We start from the raw sequence: 21,723 nt of genomic DNA, 5'->3' as shown, positions 1-21,723 counted from the left end.
AAACCCTACCCCCTCCCTTCCCAAAGCCAAAAAAGCTGGCCAAAGGACAACAGGCATGCTAACCCTGAAAACAACCCTCCCCAAGGAATCCTGCTGGTAAAACTCCAAAAACATTTGTGGTTATGTTCCTACCCAGACAAAACAGAGAAAAAAAACTTAGATCAAAAATCCAAAACATAAGAGAATTCATTTTAACAATTTCAAAAGAAATATATATATAAAAAAACTCTAAAATAGTAATAAATATCAAATATCTAAAAAAATATAAACTGTCAAAACTGGTTTATTAAAAACTTATTCTGTCCAACATTAAAAAGGTAATTGCTCTTGTAAGAAACATAACGCAATTAATCTTCTGCTTCCAAAAACTTTTGTGCAAGTTTAACCGATCCCAGCCATTTCCACTCACCATTTTTCAAAACGATTCTAAGATGAGTGGGGAAACAAAGGGAGGGCTTAAATCCTTTCTTATAAAGCAGCGATATGACCTCTTTATACATGACATGTTCAGCCATAACCTCCGGTGTACAATCTTCCATGAATTTAATTATCTTCCCATTGAAATCAATCGTTCCAACTCGACGGGTATGTCGGATTAAAAGCTCCTTAGTGTGAAATTCATGAAAACATGACTGACCTGGGGCGCTCTCCTGCCTTTGGTTTGGGGAGCAGTGATTGATGGGCGCTGTCCAACTTAGGGACAGATGGCAATAAATCAGGGAATAGCTGCTTCAAAAAAACGTGCAAAGAACTCCATGGGGTGGGCACCTTCAATTGATTCTTCAAGACCCAGAATACGTAGATCGTTCCTTCTGCTTCTCAGGTTGGTAATCTTCTTTGTTAATTTTTCATTAGATAATGATAATTTTTTGCAAAGCTTACTCATGTCTTCTAAGTCTGCTTCCAGTAATGACAAAGCTTTATTCTCTTTAATTCGCTTTTCATGTTTGATTAAATTTTGTTGAATAGCGTCCAACTTGACATTAAGATGTTGAAATTCCTCAGAGAGTTCTTTGCTTTTTAAGGAACTCTCCAATTGATTCCAAAGTAATTGGAGTCTTCTTTTTCTTTTGCAGAGGCTTTCGTCTTTCTCAAAGACATATTAGAGCAATATTAAGATTTATAATAAGGTTTCAAAAAACTGGTAGTAGGAAATAAAAAGATAGGTAAGATAGCAGCAAATTTAAAAAGATGTTACCCCATTGGCTGCCAGCAGGGTTCTCCTAAACTCCTCTTAAATGTTAAATCGAGCTTGCATGCACCACTTGCATTGGCAGCTCATTCCACACTGCTGTTTTCCCTCACGTTCCCCTTAAACATTTCACCTTTCACCTTTATCCCAGTTGTAGTCCTACCCAACTTCAGTGGAAAAAGCATGATTGCATTTATACCCCTCAATTTTATATACCTCTATCAAATCACCCCTCAATCTTCTACATCCCAAGGAATACAGACCCAACTTGTTTAATCTTTCCTTATAACTCATGATCTCCAGTCCCTGTAACATTTTCTCCGTACTCTTTCAACCTTGTTGACATCTTTCTCAACAACATCTTGACATCAACTTTGTTGAGATTCAGTTGGGAGAAATGCGCAGATGCAGTAGCTCGTCATCGTGCAAGGTTTAAAAAGCAAAGAGTTTCTTTCAGCGGGAGATTCGATTGGGAGAAGCAGATGCTGTAGCTCGGCATCATGCAAGGCCACTGAGAAGATTCCAGGACAAAGAAGAGACACTGCCTAGCAGAGTGGTCATCTGAGTAGTAGGGCTTGGCAAAGATGGGCCTCTACAAATTTGTTCCTCTGAATCCCTTGGACTATTGGATGGTCTATAATATAGCCCAACTAACATGGTCATACCTTTCTGATCCCTCAGTTTCACTCATTAATCAAGCCAAGTCAACTTTTATTGTCATTTCGACCATAGCTGCTGGTACAGTGCATAATAAAAATGAGAATGTTTTTCAGGACCATGGTTTACATGACAGTGCAAAAAAACTAGACTGAACTACGCAATAAAAAAAAAGAGAAAGCTATACTACAGACCTACACTGGACTGCATAAAGTGCACAAAAACAGTGCAGACATTACAATAAATAATAAACAGGACAGTAGGGCAAGGTGTCAGTCCAGGCTTCAGGTATTGAGGAGTCTGATAGCTTGGGGTAAGAAACTGTTATATAGTCTGGTCGTAAGACCCCGAATGCTTCGGAGCCTTTTCCCAGACGGCAGGAGGGAGAAGAGATGGTATGAGGGGTGTATGGGGTCCTTCATAATGCTGTTTCCTTTGCGGATGCAGCGTGTAGTGTAAATGTCCGTGATGGCGGGAAGAGAGACCCCGATGATCTTCTCAGCTGACCTCACTATTCGCTGCAGGGTCTTGCAATCCGAGATTGTGCAATTTCTGAACCAGGCAGTGATGCAGTTGCTCAGGACGCTCTCAATACAACCCCTGCAGAATGTGATGAGGATGGGGGGGTGGGAGATGGATGCTAGACAAATTCTCCAGTCTGTCCTGACTGTACACAATCACGACAGTTTCCCTAACTAGTAATGCTACCTCTCCCCCTTTAATCCTTCCCGCTCTGTCACATAAAAAACAATGGAACCTTGGAATATTGAGCTGACAGTCCTTCCCCTTCTGCAACCAAGTCTCACTAATGGCTCCAATATCATAATTCCATGTGTTGATCCATCCTGGGCTCATCTACCTTCCCTACAATACTTCTTACATTGAAATTTACGCAGCTCAGAACATTAGGTGGACCATGCTCAACCTTCTGATTCTTGATCTTAATAATATGTCACCATAACTTCTCCAATATCTGTTCTGACACTCTGGTTCCCATCCTCTGCAACTCTAGTTTAATCCTGCCCGTACAGCACTACCAAACCTTCCTGCTAGGATATTAGTCCCTTTCCAGTTCAGGTCCCACTTCCCTTGGAAGACAGCCAATGATCCAAAAGTCTTATGCCCTCCCTTGTACACCAACTCTTTGGCCATGTGTTAAACTGTATGATGTTCCTATTTTGGGCTCACTAGCATGTGCAATGGATAGCAATCCTGCAATCACAACCATGGAGGTCCTGTACTTTAACTTAGCACCTAACTCCAAGAACTCACTTCGCAGAACTTCATCACTCTTCCTAACAATGTTATTGGTACCTACATGGACCACGACCTCTGGCTGCTCACTCTCCCACTTAAGAATCCTGACTACTCTATCTGAGATGACCCAAACCCTGGCATCCAGGAGGCAACCTACCAATTGGGGATCTTGTTCTCATCTGCATAAAGATGGCGACGCGACACAGCTTGCAGCGGCCACTCCGGAGCTGATTATCTGTTATTTGTGAAGTGGGGTGCTGTGCGCAATCATAATCGATTGAAAACTGACGTGGGAGCACGGAGGAACATCGGGAAATCTCCAGGAAGACCTTCTTCATTGCTGCTGCTGCTGCTGTGAGGTTCGGGACTCTGCTGGGAAGAACAGGCCCCCAGTCCTTGGGGTTGCGTTGCCGATGGCTGTTGGCGGGGCCATTTTAATACGCTCGGCAGAGGATGGTGCTCAGAGAAGCTGTGCCGGAGGGGATGGTCATCGGCTCAGAGGTTCGACGGACTCGGAGTCCGCTGCAGTCAAGTCGCTTTTGGTGTGTGCTGCGTCTGCGAGGCTGAGTCAGGCGGCACTGTGGAAGACCATAGCGGGGGTATTCCCCTTTGCCGCCGGCGTGGGGTGGCAAGTCTGTCGGGACCCTGGGGACTTGTGGAAACTGTGTGGTGATATCTTTTGAACTTATAGTCCTTTATAACATCTTTGGACTATTTTTACTGTGCTCATGGTCTGGGTTTTTTTTAAATCAAATATGCTATTGTTTGAACTATATGTTGTAATTATGTGGTTTTGTGCAGGTCTTGTAGCTTTAGTTTTTGGTCTTGTTTGTCTGGTGGATTTGGAGCTCCTTTCTGGGGAATGCGCTAAGACGGTAGCGCAATATTAATACACAGCAGCCTCTCCAGACTCTGGATTGGGGATTGCCAAACGTTATGTGGATTTTCTGTGTAGTCTGTTTTGTCATATGCTTTTGTGATATCATTCTGGAGGAACGTTGTCTCATTTTTTAATTGCATTGCATTTGTGGTTTCTTTATCAACAATAAACTGAATCTGAATAACCTCCTTTCTATTCCTCTAACAAATAAATCCCCTATCACCACAGCTTGCCTCTTCTCCTCCTTCCTTTCTGCGCCACAGAGCTGGACTCGTGTCTGACCACTGTGATTTTTCTCTGCTGAGTCATCCCCCGCCCCCCCAAAGTGGCATATGGGTACTCTACACTGGCTGTTTAACCTTGTATCCATTCCTGTCACTCAGTCTCCTGTGTCCTGCACTGCAGTGCAACTACCTCACTATACGTCCTATCTATCACATTCTCCACCTCCCGAATGATCCTGAGTTCATCCAGATCCAGCTCCAACTCCTTAATATGGAGTGTTAGAAGCTGCAGCTGGATGCACTTCCAGCAGGTATAGTCTAAAGAGACACAGGAGGTCTCCCTGCCTTCCCAAATCCTTCAAGAGGAGCATGGCTAGCATCCCTGATCTAACTGTGCAAATATAAAGGAACACAATAAATATAAGAGCATAAGACCATAAGCCACAGGAACAGAATTAGGCTATTTGGCCCATTGAGTCTGCTCTGCCATTTAATCATGGCTAATCCTTTCCTTTCCTTTCCCCTCCTCAACCCCACTCCCCAGCCTTCTCTTCATAACCTTTGACGCTATGTCCAATCAAGAACTTATCAATCTCTGCCTTAAATACAACCAACAACCTGGCCTCCACAGCACACGTGGCAACCAATTCCACAAATTCACCACCCTCTGGCTAAAGAAATTTTTCTGCATCTCTGTTTTAAAATGGACACCCCCACTCCCACCCCCCCCCCCCCATCCTGAGCATGTGCACTCTTGTCCTAGATTCCTCCACATGGGAAACATCCTTTCCATGTCTACCATGTCTAGGTCTTTCAACATTCAGAAGGTTTCAATGAGATCTCCCCCTCATCCTTCTAATTCCAGTGAGTACAAACCAGGAGCTATCAAATGTTCCTCATATTATAACCCTTTCATTCTTGGAATTATCCTTGAGAACCTCCTTTGGATCCTCTCCAATGTCAACACATCTTTTATTAGATCAGGAGCCCAAAACTGTTCACAGTACTTAAGGTGAGGCCTCACCAGTTCCTTGTGAATCCTCAGGATCACTTCGCTGCTCTTGTATTCTAGACCTCTTGAAATGAATGCTAACTTGGCATTTGCCTTCCTCACCACCGACTCTACTTGCAAGTTAGCCTTTAGGTTGTTCTGCACAAGGATTTCCTATGCATCTCAGATTTTTGGATTTTCTCCCCACTTAGAAAATAGTCTGCACATTTATTTCTTATAATCTCCTCAAAGAATTCCAACAGGTTTGACTGGCAAGATTTTCCCTTAAGGAAACCATGCTGTCTTTGTCCTATCTTGTCCTGTGTCACCAAGTACTCCATAACCTCAGCCTTAGCAACTTACTCCAACATCTTCCCGACTACTGAGGTCAGACTAATTGGCCTATAATTTCCTTCCTGCTGCCTTCCTCCGTTCTTAAAGAGTGGAGTGTAATTTTCCAGTCCTCTGGCACCATGCCAGAGCCCAATGATTTTTGAAAGATCATTTCTCATGCCACCACAATCTCTAACGCTACCTTTTTCAAACCCTAGGGTGCAGTTTATCTGGTCTGGGTGATTTATGCACCTTTAGGTCTTTCAGCTTTTTGAGCACCTTCTCCTTTGTAATAGTAAATGCACTCACTTCTCTTCCCTCACACCCTTCAACATCTGGCACACTGCTAATGCCTTCCATAGTGAAGGCTGATACAAAATACTCATTTAGTTCATCTGCCTTCTCCTTGTCACCCATTACTATTTCTCCTACCTAATTTTCTGACAATTCTATATCCACTCTCATTTTTTTTTTTTTTTTTTTACATACTTGTAAAAGCTTTTGCTATCCACTTCAATATTGTTTGCTAGCTTGCTTTCATATTTCATCTTTTCCTTCCTCATGAGTCTTTTAGCTGTTCTCTGTAGGGTTTTAAAAGCTTCCCAATCCTCTGGCTTCCCATTAACTTTTGCTTTGTTGCATGTCCTCTTTTTTGCTTTGACATTAGCTTTGACTACCCTTGTCAGCCACTGTTGTACTATTTTGCCATTTGAGTACTACTTCATTTTTTGAATACATCTATCCAGCAGCTTCCTCATTTTTCTCAGAATCTCACGCCGTTGCTGCTCTGCTGTCATCCCTGTCAGCATTTCCTTCCAATTTACTTTGGCCAAATCCTCTTTCATACCACTGTAATTTCCCTTACTCCACTGAAATACTGCTAGGTCAGACTTTACTTCCTCCCAATCAAATCTCAAGTTGAACACAATCATGTTGTGGTCACTGGTTCCTAAGGGTTCTTTTACCTTAAGCTCCCTAGTCACCTCCGGTTCATTACATAATACCCAATCCAGTATAGCTGATTCCCTAGTTGGCTCAACAACAAACTGCCCTCAAAACCCATCTCTTAGGCATTCAGCAAACTCACTCTCTTGGGATCCATTACCAACCTGATTTTCCCAATTGACCTGCATGTTGAAATCTCCCAAGACTTCCATAACATTGACCTTTTGACTCACCTGTTCTATTTCTTGTTGTAACCTGCGGCCCACATCCCAGCTACTGTTGGGAGGCCTGTATATAACTGTCATCAGATCCTTTTACCTTTGCAGTTTCTTAACTCAACCCACATGGATTCAACGTCTTCCCATCCTATGTCACATCTTTCTACTGATTTGATGCCATTCTTTACTGGAGGAGCCACACCACCCAAACTGCCTACCTTCCTATTCCTCCAATACACTCAGCTTCCAATCCCTTATCTGAAATTCTGAAATCCAAAAAGCTCCGAAAACTGAAGCCTTTTCCGTTAACAGCTGATGTCACTTAGGTGTGACATGGCAGCACTAGCAGAGGCCACCAGATGTCAGTTGTGGCTCAGTGCTTGTACTGGTTACACGTGCATTTGCTGTTCGCTGATATTTTGTGTTTACTGTTGACTGTGTTTTAATTTCACTGTGAAAATGTCAAAAAGAGCTGCAAATACTCCTATGGGTAACAATGAGAAAAAGAGAAGGAAGCATCTATCATTATCAATAATGCAGAAAGCGGAGTTATTACAGAAGCTTGATTGTGGTGTGTCTGTGCGGCGTCTTACTGAAGAATATAGTGTAGGAACTACCACTGTATGCAATTTAAAGAAACAGAAAGACAAGTTACTGACGTTTTATAGTGACAGTGATGATCTACATTTACTCCAATAAGTCATTTACCATGTGTTTGATTCGGTTCATTTGAAGCTGTATATTTTTAATGTTTTATTGAATGTTTTTGTTGGAAATAAAATATTTTTGTCATTATTCCCTAAACAATATAGTATAACTATTTACACAGCATTTACATTGTATTAGGTATTATAAGTAATCTAGAGATGATTTAAAGTATACGGGAGGATGTGCATAGGTCTAGTGCTCCGCCGGGTCTGAAATCCAAAATGCAACTGGCCCCAAGGGTTTTGGATAAGGGATTGTGGACCTGTACAATCCTTCAGCCATGATTTAGTGATGGCTACAACATCATACTTGATAATTTGTAATAGTGCAACATGATCCACCTTATTTCTTATAATTTGTGCATTGAGATATAACACTTTGAGTACCGTATTTGCTACCCTTTTTGATAATAATTTTATGGTCTTATAAAGTGATTAAACCTACCAGCAGATTTTTTTGCCTTCTCTCACTCAAGCCTCCTCTTGCTTGAAGAGTTAAAGCCTCAAATAACCACTCTAACACTGTTCACTCCACCTTCCCCTGCTTTATTATATTTGTTCTCACCAATCAATCCAAATCACTGTCTGGCCAATGCTCAAAAACCTTTGTTGAACCTTCTAAGATATCATCCATTCCCATTGCTAAACCAATACTGCAGAATCCTATTTTTCAACCATTGTTACCTTCAACCTTCCATTAGTTTTCTGCTTTCACTTCCAGGTTTGCTTTTCTATTTTCAGAAGTTTATTAGAAGCTATAATTGGAAAACTTAATTATAATATGGTTCTCAATTAACTATGCTTGTAAACTCTCCGCTAAAGAGACTTCAAAAGACATTAATACAATCTTATACACTGAAGGCACAGGGGCTGCAAATGCTAGTTCTGTAATAATAAACAACCTGCTGGAGAAATTCTCCTCTATGCTGGCCATCTTGGCTCTTCACTCTCAAACCTGATGCAGAGTTTTGACCCAAAATATCAACAATTTATTGCCTCATACTGGTGCAATGAGTCTGCTGAGTTTCTCCACCAGAATCTTTGTTGCTTAATTTTATACATGCCAACTTTCTTTTGGAATGTCATCAAAATTTGATGCAAGTACAGAATGCATTTTGTATGAGAACTTGAGTTCAGAAATTAGAGAACGGTGGGTGTGTGGAAGGCACTGCCGCTGACAGTGGTGGAAATGGATACAATAGGGTCTTTTAAGAGTCTCTTAGATTGGTACTTGGAGCTTAGAAAAATAGAGGGCTAAGCAGTAGGGTAATTCTAGGCAGTTTCTAGAGTAGGTTACATAACTGGCACCACATTGTGGGCCGAAGGACCTGCAATGTGCTGTAGATTTCTTTGTTTTATGTAATTAACCCTACTAATCTAAGGCAGGAGGAATTTCAATCCATATTGATTGCTATTAAATACTGTGACAAATAAAAATATTACACTTTCAAAACTTAAATTTGTGTTTTAAACTAAATTAATAGGTAAACATAATGAAAAATATTTACAAACCATAACATAGGATAACCAAACTACTGTCATTGACACTTACGACTCTGTTGCAGGGTTGTATACTTCACAGGAGCTTAAAACTCTTCCAGATACATTGTTGCCTAAACTTCCACCACACACATAGATTAGTCCTTTGGCTTCCACCATACCATGACTGCATCGAGGTGTCAGCATACTGGGTTTGGTATGCCAGTTCTCTGTTCGGGTATCATAACATTCAAACAGATACAAAGCAGAGTTTCCTGCACCAAAAACACAATAATTAGAAGGATTTGCATCGCTACTAGATCTAAGGGTAGTGATCTAGTAACCACTGTAACCTAGCAACCTATTCTACTGTGACATGTTTACCAAGAGGTTCCAGATCAAATTACCCTTTACGAGATTAACTAGTTCATCAGAATGTGACACATTGGTCCCAACACAATGCAATTGAATGTCTTCTGTGCAACTGAACCATACCAATTCAGTAACTCATCTGTAACATACAATTGGGAGTGTTCAGAAACCTGCTATAACTTTTCTGTTTTCAACAAGGATATATTGGCTTTGGAAGCAGTGCAAAGGAAGTTCACCAGGTTGATCTCAGGGATGAGGAGGTTAGACTATGAGGAGAGATTGAGTCGCCTGGGACTGTACTCGCTGGAATTCGAAGAATTATGAAAGGGATAGATAAGATAGAGGCAAGAAAGTTGTTTCCACTGGTAGGTGAGACTAGAACTAAGGGCATACCCTCAAGATTCAGGGGAGTAGATTTAGGAGGGAGATGAGGAGGAACTGCTTTGCCCACAGAGTGGTGAATCTGTGGAATTCTCTGCCCAAAGAAACAGTGGAGGCTACCTCAGTAAATGTATTTAAGACAAGATTGGATAGATTTTTGCATGGTAGGGGAATTAAGGGTTATGGGGAAAAGGCAGGTTGGTGGAAATAAGTCCATGGGCAGATCAGCCATGATCTTACTGAACAGCGGGGCAGGCTTGATGGGCCAGATGGCCTACTCCTGCTCCTATTTCAATAGCACAGCAGAGTAATAGCAGAAGTTTTGCTCCCTAAGTGGAGTATTGTTATATCTGAAAACCATATGTTATATCATTGTGAAAACCACACTACTGGTTTATTCTTCAAGGACTTTATAAAATTGTATGAAATCCAAATAATTTCAACATCAATGCCAGATTAAATTAGCACAGATCCCCAAATAACTAACATTTGGGGAGAACACATACAGAGGATTTAAAAAAAAAGATTTAAAAAGATTTTAAAAAACTTTACAACTTACCTTGAATACAATTCTAGTTTTGAGAGTACCTACAACTCAATTGGCTTTACATTCTTCCCAGCAATGTACAATTTATAGCGCATCACCTTAACTGAGCCATTTTATCAAAAGTGATATACAAAAGGTGTTAACATTTTTTGGTCAAAATTACAGAGGTTGTCTAATTCCTGATAGGTAATGAATAAAATTATGAACTATAAGGTCACAGGTATGCGCTAAATTAATTGATCTGCACCGATAAATCAATTACACTTATAAATAAAATTTATAGTAAAATAATTTTCCTCAATTTTCTTTAAAAAAATAAACTAACTCAAGCCAGTTCTCAAGTCTTAGGGATTCTGTGTGATACAAGCTTGACAGTGAAAAGTACACTAAAACACATCTTTCACTTCAGCAATCACATTGGTATTCTGAAGGGAAGATAACACAATGCTGCCAGCATAAAAGCAAAAGAGAAGGTGCAAAAATTAGAGGGAATGTAGAAGACTGTGAAGCTCTTAAAAACCAACAGTAGGCAACTAAAAGAGTTATAATGAGAGAAGATATGAAATAAGAAAGTAAGGCAGCCAATAATATAAAAAAGGATACAAAATGATTTTTCTGATATACAAGGAGCAAAAGGGATACAAGAGTGGATGTCAGACTGTGTGAAAATGATGCTGGAGAGGTAGTAATGGGGGACAAAGAAATGGTGGAAGAACTTAAGTATTTTGTTTCACCCTACACTGTGGAGGACACTAGCAGAATGCCAGAAATGTGAGAGTGTCAGGGGCCAGAAGCGAGTGTCATTGCTATTAATAAGTCAACTGGACAAGATTGACTACCACTAAACCCGAGGGTTCTGAAAGAGGTAGCTGAAGAGATTGTGGAGACATAGTAATGATATTTCAAGAATCACTAGATTCTGGGATGGTTCTGGAGGACTGAAAAATTGCAAACGTCACTCCACTCTTTAAGGGAGAAAGACAGAAGTAAGGGAATTATAGACCAGTCAGCCAGACTTCAGGTGGTTGGAAAGATGTTGGAGTCTATTATTAAGAATGCAGTTTCAGGATACTTGGAAGCACATAATAAAATAGGCCGAAGTCAGCGTGGTTTTCTAAAGGGGAAATCCTGCCTGAACCAGTTGGAATTCTTTGAGGAAATCACAGGCACAATAGACAGAGGAGAGTCATTGGATGTTGTTTATTTGGATTTTCAGAAGGCAGTTGACAAGATGCCCCATAAGATTGCATAACAAGATAAAAACCAATGATATATCCCACGGCATTAATAGAAAATTGGCTAACTGGCAGGAGCCAAATTCAGAATAAAGGTGGCCTTTTCTGATTGGCTGCTAGTGATTAGTGGTGTGCTACAGGGATCTGTGTTGGGATTGCTTCTTTTCACATTGTATGTCAATGATTTGGATGAAGGAATTGATGGCTTTGTGGCCAAGTATGTGGCTGATACGAACATAAGTGGAGGGGCAGGTAGTGTAGAGGAAATGGGGTGTCTGTAAAAGGACTTAGACATATTAGGAATGGGCACAGAAGTTGCGGATGGAATATAATCAATCATGTTTATCGTTACCGGTATGCATCATGAAATTTGTTGACTTAGCAGCAGCAGTTCAATGCAATACATAATATAGAACTAAATAAATGTAAATAAATAAGGAAATCAATTACACTATATGTATATTGAATAGATGAAAAATCGTGCAAAATCAGAAATATTAGATTTAAAAAGTGAAGTAGTGTTCATGGGTTCAATGTCTATTTAGGAATTTGGTGGCAGAGGGGTAGAAGCTGTTCCTGAATCGCTGAGTGTATGCCTTCAGGTTTTTGTATCTTCTTCCTGATGGTAACAGTGAGAAAAGGGCATGCCCTGGGTGCTGGGGGTCCTTAATGATGGACGTTGCCCTTGAGACACCGTTCCTTGATGTTCTGGGTAACTTGTAGACTACTACACAAGATAGAGCCGACTAAATTTACAACCCTCAGCAGCTTCTTTTGGTCCTGTGCAGTGCCCCCACCCCCCATACCAGACAGTGACGCAGCCCGTCAGAATGCTCTCCACAGTACATCTATAGAAGTTTCTGAGTGTTTTTGTTGACATACCAAATCTCTTCAAACTCTTAATGAAGTATAGTTGCTGTCTTGCCTTCTTTATAACTGCTTTGATAATGTTGGGAGCAGGTTAGGTCCTCAGAGATCTTGACACCCAGGAGCCTGAAACTGCTCACTCTCCACTTTCAATCCCTCTATGAGGATTGGTAACTGTTCCTTCATCTTGCCCTCCTCGGTCTACAACCAGCTCTTTCATCTTACTGACGTTGAGTGCCAGGTTGGTGCTGCGACAACACTCCAACTAGTTGGTGTATCTTGCTCTTGTACGCTCTCTCATTCTCCATCTCAGATTCTACCAACAATGGTTGTATCATCAGCAAATTTATAGATGGTATTTGAGCTATGCTTAGCCACATAGTCATGGGTATAGAGAGATTAGAGCAGTGGGCTAAGTACACACCCGAGGTGCACCAGTGTTGATCGACAGTGAGGTAGAGATATTAACACCAATCTGTACAGATTGTGGTCTTCCGGTTAGAAACTGGAGGATCCAATTACAGAGGGAGGTACAGAGACCCAGGTTCTGTAACTTCTCAATCAGGATTGTGGGAATGATGGTATTAAATGCTGAGCTATAGTGAATATAGGTGTTTGTATTGTCCAGGTGATCCAAAGTCATGTGAAGAGCCACTGAGATTGCACCTGCTGTTGACCTACTGTGGTGATAGGCAAATTGCAATGGGCCCAGGTCCTTGCTGAGGTGGGATTTCAGTCTAGTCATGCCCAATCTTAATTGAGAGATATTCCAGGTCTGGTGGGCAGAGTTGGGACAGCACTGATAATATTTATGCAATAAGAGGAGTGGATCATGAGGCATACTCCTCCACCTTTGCTTTTGAGACTATAGATCTTGATGGTGTATAGTAAACCCACTGATCTGAATCACTGCATCCAGTATGGAAGGGGTTAACCAGGATTCCATGAAACAAAGGACACACGTGGTCCTAAAGTCAGCACCTAAGATTCAGCACCTTAGCTCTGAGATCATCGATTACATCCCTGGAAGTAATAATGTGGGGAAGTGTATGGTCATGCATTTTGGTAGAAGGATTAAAGGTGTGGACTATTTCCTAATTAGGGAGAAAATTCAAAAATCAGAGGTGCAAAGGGACTTGGGAGTTCCTGTGCAGAATTCCCTGAAGTTTAACTTGCAGGTTGGAGTCAGTGGTAAAGGTGGCAAATGCAATGTTGGCATTCATTTCAAGAGATCTAGAATACAAAACAAAAACAAGGATAGAATGTTGAGGCTATATAAGGCATTGATCAGACTGCACTTAAAGTATTATAAGCGGTTTTGGTCCCTTATCCGAGAAATTATGAAATTATGTGCTGGTAATGCAGGGGGTCCAGAGGAGGATCATGATAATGATCCCAGAATAAAAGAGATAACATGATGAAAGGAGCGTTTGACAGCTCTGAGCCTGTACTCACTGGTGAATGGATGCCGGGGGGTGGGGGAGTGGGGGTTAGTGGAGAAGTTGAAATCTCACTGCAACCTATCAAATATTGAAAGGTCTGGACAAAGTGGATGTGAGTTGTTTCCTATGGTGGGGGAGTCTAGGACCAGAGGGCACAAACTCAGAATTGATGGAAATTCATTTAGAAAGGTGGTAAATCTGCGGAATGCATTGCCACAGACAGCTGTGCAGACTGTCATTGGTGCTTCCCTCCCCCTTTCTTTCTCCCTAGGTCTCCCATCCCAGGATCCTTTCCCTTCTCCAGCTGTTTCCCTTTTGCCAATCACTTTTCCAGCTCTTAGCTTCACCCCACCCCCTCCTCTCTTCTCCTATCATTTCGAATTTCTTCCTCCCCCTCCTACTTTCAAATCTCTTACTATCTTTTCTTTCAGTTAATCCTGATGAAGGGCTTCGGCCCAAAATGTCGACTTTACTTCTTCCTATAGATGCTGTCTGTTCCACCAGCATTTTGTGTGTGTTGCTTTAATTTCCAGCATCTGCAGATTTCCTTGTGTTTGTATCTGATCCAGTTCACATTTACCACTCAAACAGATTGTCATCTAGTAAACAACTGCATGATAGCATGTAAGAATACATTCCCAAAATGTTAGGCAGAGATTTTCAGGCAGTGATAGTGAAGCAATGATATATGCTCAAGTCAGTTTAATGCATGACTTGGAGAGCTGCTTTTCTTGACCTCTAACCAGTGGATCCTGTTGAAGTGGCTTGAAAATATTGTTGCACAATGTGTAAATAGAAGTGGCATTGAATAAAGACACAGCTAACTTACCTACTTCAGAGCCTCCAGATGTGTAAATCTTGCCTTCTGCAGCACATGCAGCAAGACTATCACGAGGTGTTGGAGGACCCAGCTTAGAATACCAACTGTCCTTAACTACGTTGTAGCAATCCATCCGTTTGATGGGAAAAAGCTGTGAACCACCCAGTATATAAACAACGTTGTCCCAGAAGACACAGGCTGCATCTCGCCGTTTCTCAAATGGACAACGAATGTCCATCCAAGTATAATCCTGCAAGAAAGGATGGTAGGGTGAAGTAACTATGGTTGATAAGGGAAGTAAAACATTTCGTCCAGAGGATGAAGAAAGCATATTTAAGGTTTAAGAAGCAAAATTCAAACATGGCTGTTGATGATTATAAGGTAACCAAGAAGAAACACAAGAACTTTAGCAAGGCCTTTATTAAGGTCCTGCATGTGAGGTTGGTCAAGAAGGTTCAGTCGCTTGGCATTCAAGATGAGGTCGTAAATTGGATTAGACATTTTTTGGGGAGAAGTATTACATAGCTGCCTCTCTGATTGGAGGCCTGTGGCTAATGGTGTACTGCAGGGATTGGTGTTGGGTCTGTTGTTGTTTGTCATCTATATCAATGAATTGGATGATAATTGACAAACTGGATCAGCAAATTTGCATGCGTCACCAAGTTTGGGGGGTGGGGGGTAGGTAGCATACAGGACAGCAAGGAAGGCCATCAAAGCTTGCAGTGGGATCTGAACAGCTGAAAAACAATGGGCAGAAAAATGTAAGATGGAATTTAATACAAACAAATGTAAGGTGTTACACTTCAGGAGGACAAACCAGGGTAGGTCATAAAGGTGAGCAGTAGGGCACTGAAGAGTGTGGTAGAACAGAGGGATCTGGGAATACAGATCCATAATTCCTTGAGTGTGGCACAGGCAGATAGGGTCATAAAGAAAGCTTTTGATGCATTGGCCTTCATAAATCAAAGTACTGAGTACAGAAGATGGGATGTTATATTGAAGTTGTATAAGACATTAATAAAACCCAATTTCTAGTACTGTGTGCAGTTTTGATCTCTACCTACCTCCAGGAAAGATGTTAATAAGATTGAAAGAGTGCAGAGAAAATTTAAAAGGATGTTGAACTTGTGGACCTGAATTATAGGGAAAGGGTGAAAAGGTTAGGACTTCATTCTCTAGAGGGTAGAAAAATACAGAGATTTAATAGAGATATACAAAATTGCAAGGGGTGAAGACAGAATAAATGCAAGTAGTCTTCTTCCACTGAGATAGGGCGAGACTAAAACTAGAGGTCATAGGTTAAGAATGAAAGGTAAAATGATTAACAGGAATATGAGGGGGAACTCCTTCGCTCAGAGTGTGGCAAGAGTGTGCGACAAGCTGCCAGTGGAAGTCGTGGGTGTGAGTTATATTTCAACATTTAAGAGAAATTTGGATAGGTACATGGATGGGAAGAGTGTGGAGGGCTATGGTACAGGTTGATGGGAATAGGCAGTTTAAATGGATTAGGCATGAACTAGATGGGGCGAACAGCCTGCTTCTGTGCTGTACTTTTCTATAATTCTGACTATTGATCAAGGATAAAAGAGGAAACATGTGCCTGAGGTCAGAGAAGGTAGGAAAGGTCCTTAATGAATACTTTGCTTCAGTATTCACCATGAGAGGAACCTTGACAAATGTGATGTCAGCGTAGAACAGCTAATGCACTGGAACAAGTCAAGGTAAAGAACTAGAGTTGGAGTTCCTAAAAAAATACAGTGGATTCCCACTAATTGGGCCATCAGTTAATCATGGCAACCATTTATTTGGGACAATTCTTAAAGAACAAAAACTAATTGAGAAAAAAACCCCTTCATGTATTTAAGTTACAATGCTGCTTAATTGGGGCAGAAAACTGTTGCTGAATAGCTTCTAACTAACTTGACTAGCCGTTACACACTATACCGAGCTTAGAGCAAACAGTTTTTAAAAAGCAAACGAGAAAATCTGCAGATGTTGGAAATCTAAACAACACACACAGAATGCTGGAGTACCTCAGCAGGCCAAGCAGCATCTATGGAAAACAGTACAGTTGATATCTTGGGCCGAGACCCTTCATCAGGACTGGAAAAAAGATGAGGAGTCATAGTAAGAAAATGGAGGGAGGGGAGGAAGAACCACAAAGTGATAGGTGAAACCAGGAAAAGGGGGGTGGTGAAGTAAAGAGCTGAGAAAGTTGACTGGTGAAAGAGATAGAGGGCTGAAGAAGGGGGAGTCTGACAGGAGAGGACAGAAAACCATGGAAGACAGACAAGGCAGACGAGCACCAGAGGAAGGAGGTAGGCAGATAAGGAGATGAGGTGAGAGAGGGAAATGGCATGGGAATAGTGATGGGGAAGGGGTCAGTTGTGCATTACCAGAAGTTCAAGAAATCGATATCATTGCCCTCAGGTTGGAGGCAAGAATATAAGGCGTTGCTCCTCCAAGCTGATTGTGGCCTCATCGTGACTGTATATCAATGATATCATGGACTGACACGCCGGAATGGGAATGTGAAGTAGAATTAAAATGAGTGGCCACAGGGAGATCCCACTTTTTCTGGCGGATGGAGCATAGGTGCTTGGTGAAATGGTCTCCCAATCTGCCTTGGGTCTCACTAATATACAGGAGGCCACACCAGTGTCAGATGCGTATGTTTGTTCCAAAAGCAGTTATTTTCGTCACTGTTAATTGGCAAGAAATAAACAGTAAGACCATTCAGAACTGCTTTGCTCAATGTGGTTTAAAGCACTGAGGCTTGGAGATGCCAGAAACAGCTGGGAATGAAAATGAAACAATTTCACTACTTCAAGTTTAAAACTACGAAGAATGTAGCACAATCATCTTGAACATTACAATGAAAATGATGATTTGGAAGATGCAACAACTGACAACATTGTATGTAGGCAGTCCATTACCTGCACTAGGTGGCTGCGCTGATTTTGTTCATTTACAGTCAATCAAAGGAACACAGCAGCATAGCATCGACAACTACTGTATTGGGAACTAATATGGTTTTATAGTACCGTAGTAGTATTGATAGTGCTCTAATTTGTCCTGTATTACCAAATAGAGTAAATGGCTGTTGTGCATTCTTCTGCAAGATGTTGGGAGTCCTAGGAGACCCAGCATCACATAGGGGCTAAAGAAATAATGACAGTGTACAAGGAGAAGGCAGATAAACTAAATGAGTATCTTGCATCAGTCTTCACTGTGAAAGACACCAGCAGTGCGCCAGATGTTGAAGGGTGTGAGGGAAGAGGTGAGAGCAGTTACTATTACAAGGCAGAGGTGCTCAAAAAGCTGAAAGATCGAAAGGTGCATAAGTCACCCAGACCAGATGAACTGCATCCCAGGGTTCTGAAAGAGGTAGCAGTAGAGATTGTTCAGACATTACTAATGATCTTTCAAAAATCATTGAACTCTGGCATGGATCCGGAGAACTGGAAAATTGTAAATGTCACTCCCTCTAAGAAAGGAGGAAAGCAGCAGAAAGGAAATTATAAACTGACCTCAGTGGTTGGGAAGATGTTGGAATAAGTTGCTAAGGATGAGGTTATGGAGTACTTGGTGACACAGAACAAGATAGGACAAAGTCAGCATTGTTTCCTTATAGGAAAATCTTGCCTGATGAACCGGTTGGAATTCTTTGAGGAGATTACATGTAGGACAGATACAGGGGATGCAGTGGATGTTGTATATTTGGATTTTCAGAAGGTCTTTGACAATGTGCCACATATGAGGCTGCTTACCAAGTTAAGAGCTCATGGTATTACAAGAAAGTTACTGGTATGTTTGGAGCATTGGCTGATTGGTAGGAGGCAGCGAATGGGAATAAAAGGATTCTTTTCTGGTTGGCTGCCAGTGAGTAATGCTGTTCCACAGGGGTCAGTGTTGGGATCACTTCTTTTTATGCTGTATATCAATGATTCAGATGATGGAACAGATGGCTTATGCCAGGTTTGTAGATGATACAAATTTTGGTGGAGGGGCAGGTAGTGTTGAGGAAACAGGAAGGCTGCAAAAGGACTTAAGACAGATTAGGAGAATAAGCAAGGAAGTGGCAAATGAAATACAATGTTGGAAAATGCATGGCCATGTACTTTGGTAGTACAAAAAAAGTGCAGACTATTTTCTATATGGGGAGAAAATCCAAAAATCTGAGACGCAAAGAGACTTAGACATCCTTGTGCAGAACACCCTAAAGTTTAGCTTCCAGGTAGAGTCAGTGGTGAGGAAGACAAATGAAATGTTAGGATTCATTTCAAGAGGTCTAGAATACAAGAGCAAGGATGTGATGCTGAGGCTTTATAAGACATTGGTGACGCCTCACCCCAAGTATTGGGAACAGTTTTGAGCTCCTCATCTTAGAAAAAGTGTGTTGGCGTTGGAGAGGGTTCAGAGAAGCTTCTTAAGGATGATTCCTGGAATGAAAAGGTTATATATACGAGGAACATTGATAGCTCTGGATCTGTATTTGCTGGAATTTTGAAGGATGAGTTGGGATTTCATTGAAACCTTTTGAATATTGAAAGGCCTAGACAGAATAGATGTGATAAGTGTGCTTCCTATGGTGGGGGAGTGTAGGAAGAGGGCACAGCTTCATAATAGTGGGGTGTCCATTTGAAACAGATATGAAGAAATTTCTTTAGCCAGACGGTGGTAAATTTGTGTAATTTATTACTACAGGCAGCTATGGAGGCCAGGTCGTTGGGCATATGTAAGGCAGAGCTAGATAGGTTCTTGAGTGGATATGGCATCAAAGGTTACAGGGAGAAGGCTGGGGAGTCGGACTGAGAAGGGAAATAAAGGATCAGCCATGAACAAATGGCGGAGCAGACTCAATGGGCCAAATGGCCTAATTCTGCTCCCATGACTGAAGGGCCAAAATGTACTGGTCCCAATTAACTGGAATACACTGTATTAGGATAGATTAATCACCATAGCTTGACAAGATATATATGAGGTTACAACAGGAAGTGAGGGAAGAGATTGCTGGGCCATTGACAAATGTATTTACATCCTCTTGGACCAGAAATAGTACCAGAGGAGTGCAAATGTTATTTCTCTTTTCAAGAAAAGTAATAGGAATAATCCTGGGAATTAGCGATTCATTAGCAAGAGCAAAAAGAAATAAGGAAGGACAAATAGAGAGGCCATTGTTGAAGTGGACTACTGTTAAGAGTGTGGGACTTTGGCTCATCAGGCTTGAACAAAGTATGCATCTGGCAAATTTCTTCTTCATTTCTCATCTGTTAGTGCATAATCAGAGCAGTGAGAATGGCTCCAGATGTTGTATTGTGTTCTTTGTGTAAGATGTGGGAATTCTGGGGACCTCCAGCCTCCCAGATAAGCACACCTGTACCAGGTACATTGAGCTGCTGCTCCTCCAAGAATGTATTAAGGAACTGGAGTTACAGCTCAATGACCTTCAGGCCATATAGAAAACTGAGGAGGCAATAGATAGGACTACAGGAGGTAGTCACCCCCAAGCTGCAGGGGGCAGATACCAAGGAGAATGTCAGGAGAGGGAAAGAAATTGAGCAGCCAGTGCAGAGTGGCCATTCCCCTCAATAATAAGTATGCAGCTTTGAATACTGTTTTGAGGGGGAGGCATACCAGGAGAAACCACAGCAACCAGGTCTCTGGCATTGTCTAATGCTGTGGCTCAAAAGGGAAGAGAGAAGAGGACTGCAGTAGTGATAGGAGATTTCATAGTTAGAGGAATAAACACGAGATTCTGTTGACAAGATAGAGACTCCTGGATGGAATGTTGCCTCTCAGATGCCAGGGTCAGTGATGTCTCATTGGGTCCATGGTATTCTAAAGGGGGAGGGTGAGCAGCCAGAAGTCTTGGTACATATCAGCACCAATGACATAGGTAGAAAGTGAGGAGGTACTTTAGAGAGAATTTAGGAAGCTAGGTAGAAAGGTGAAAAGCAGGATCTACAGGGTAGTAATTTCTGGCTTGCTGCCTGTGCCACATGCCAGTGAGGGTAAGAATAGGATGATTTGGCAGATAAACTTGGCCTTTTTTCCTTGGGGCGAAGAAGGATGAGAGGTGATCTGATAGAGGTGTATAAGGTGACGAAAATCACTGATTATGTGGATAGTCAGAGGCTTTTTCCCAGGGCTGAAATGGCTAGCACAAGAGGGCACAGTTTTAAGGTGCTTGGAAGTAGGTACAGAGAAGATGTCAGGAGTAATTTTTTAAAAAATATACGCAGAGTGCGTGGAATGGGCTGCTGGTGACGGTGGTGGATGGAGGCAGATACGATAAGAGTATCTTAAGAGACTCCTAGACAGGTACATGGAGCTCCGAAAAATAGAGGGCTATAGGTAACCCTAGGTAATTTCTAAGGTAAGGACAAGTTCAGCACAGCTTTGTGGGCCAAAGGGCCTGTATTGTACTGTAGGCCTTCTATGTTTCTATGTGTATGGCTGAGGAACTGGTGCAGCTGGCAAGGCTTCAGATTTCTGGATCATTGGGATCTCTTCTGGGGGAAAGTATAACCTGTACAAAATGGATGGGTTATACCTGAAATCAAGAGGGACCAATATCCTAAGGAGTTGTGTGCTAAGCAGCTAAGGAGTTGGTGCAGGAGAGAGGGCTTCATGTTTCTGGACAATTGGCCTTGTTCCAGGGAAGGTGTGACCTGCTCCGACGGGACGGGTTGCACCTGAACTGGAGGAGGACTAACATCCTTGCGGGAAAGTTTGCTAGTGCTGCTCCGGGTGGTTTAAACTAGATTTGCAGGGGGAGGGGAACCAGAGTGCTAGAGCAGATAGTGAGGTGGAAGAGGATAAAGGTCATGCAAGAACTGCAAATATAGTGCACTGAGTAAAGCCAGATCTAACATATAAAGAGGCTTTGAGGAAAGAGAAGCAGAATAAAGGGTGTAAAGGTAGTAAGGTAGAAAGGCTAAAGTACATGTACTTCAATGCAAGAAGCATCAGGAACAAAGGTGATGAACTGAGATACATACATGGAATTATGATGTAGTGGCCATTACAGAGACTTAGCTGGCACCAGGGCAGGAATGGATTCTCAATATTCCTGGATTTCTGTGTTTTAAAAGGGATGGGGGGGGGGGGGGAAAGGGGAGGAGGGGTGGCATCACTGGTCAAGGATACTATTACAGCTATAGAAAGGGTGGG

The 21,723-nt window shown here is 41.8% G+C and overlaps 1 protein-coding gene across 1 annotated transcript in view; it reads right to left on the bottom strand.

The window, feature by feature from the left end:
* The window catches only part of klhl7 (kelch-like family member 7), a 61,995-nt gene that overhangs the window by 16,185 nt on the left and 24,087 nt on the right, over positions 1 to 21,723 (bottom strand). Inside the window, exons 8-9 of the mRNA XM_059944926.1 lie at positions 14,557 to 14,797; positions 8,957 to 9,158 (exon numbers count right to left, since the gene is read on the bottom strand). Coding sequence (XP_059800909.1) covers positions 8,957 to 9,158; positions 14,557 to 14,797 — 443 coding nt within the window. The remainder of the gene's footprint in view (positions 1 to 8,956; positions 9,159 to 14,556; positions 14,798 to 21,723) is intronic.

This window comes from Hypanus sabinus, chromosome 20, assembly GCF_030144855.1.
Source record: "Hypanus sabinus isolate sHypSab1 chromosome 20, sHypSab1.hap1, whole genome shotgun sequence".
NCBI lineage: Eukaryota > Metazoa > Chordata > Chondrichthyes > Myliobatiformes > Dasyatidae > Hypanus > Hypanus sabinus.
This window is presented reverse-complemented; position numbering and strand designations above follow the sequence as displayed.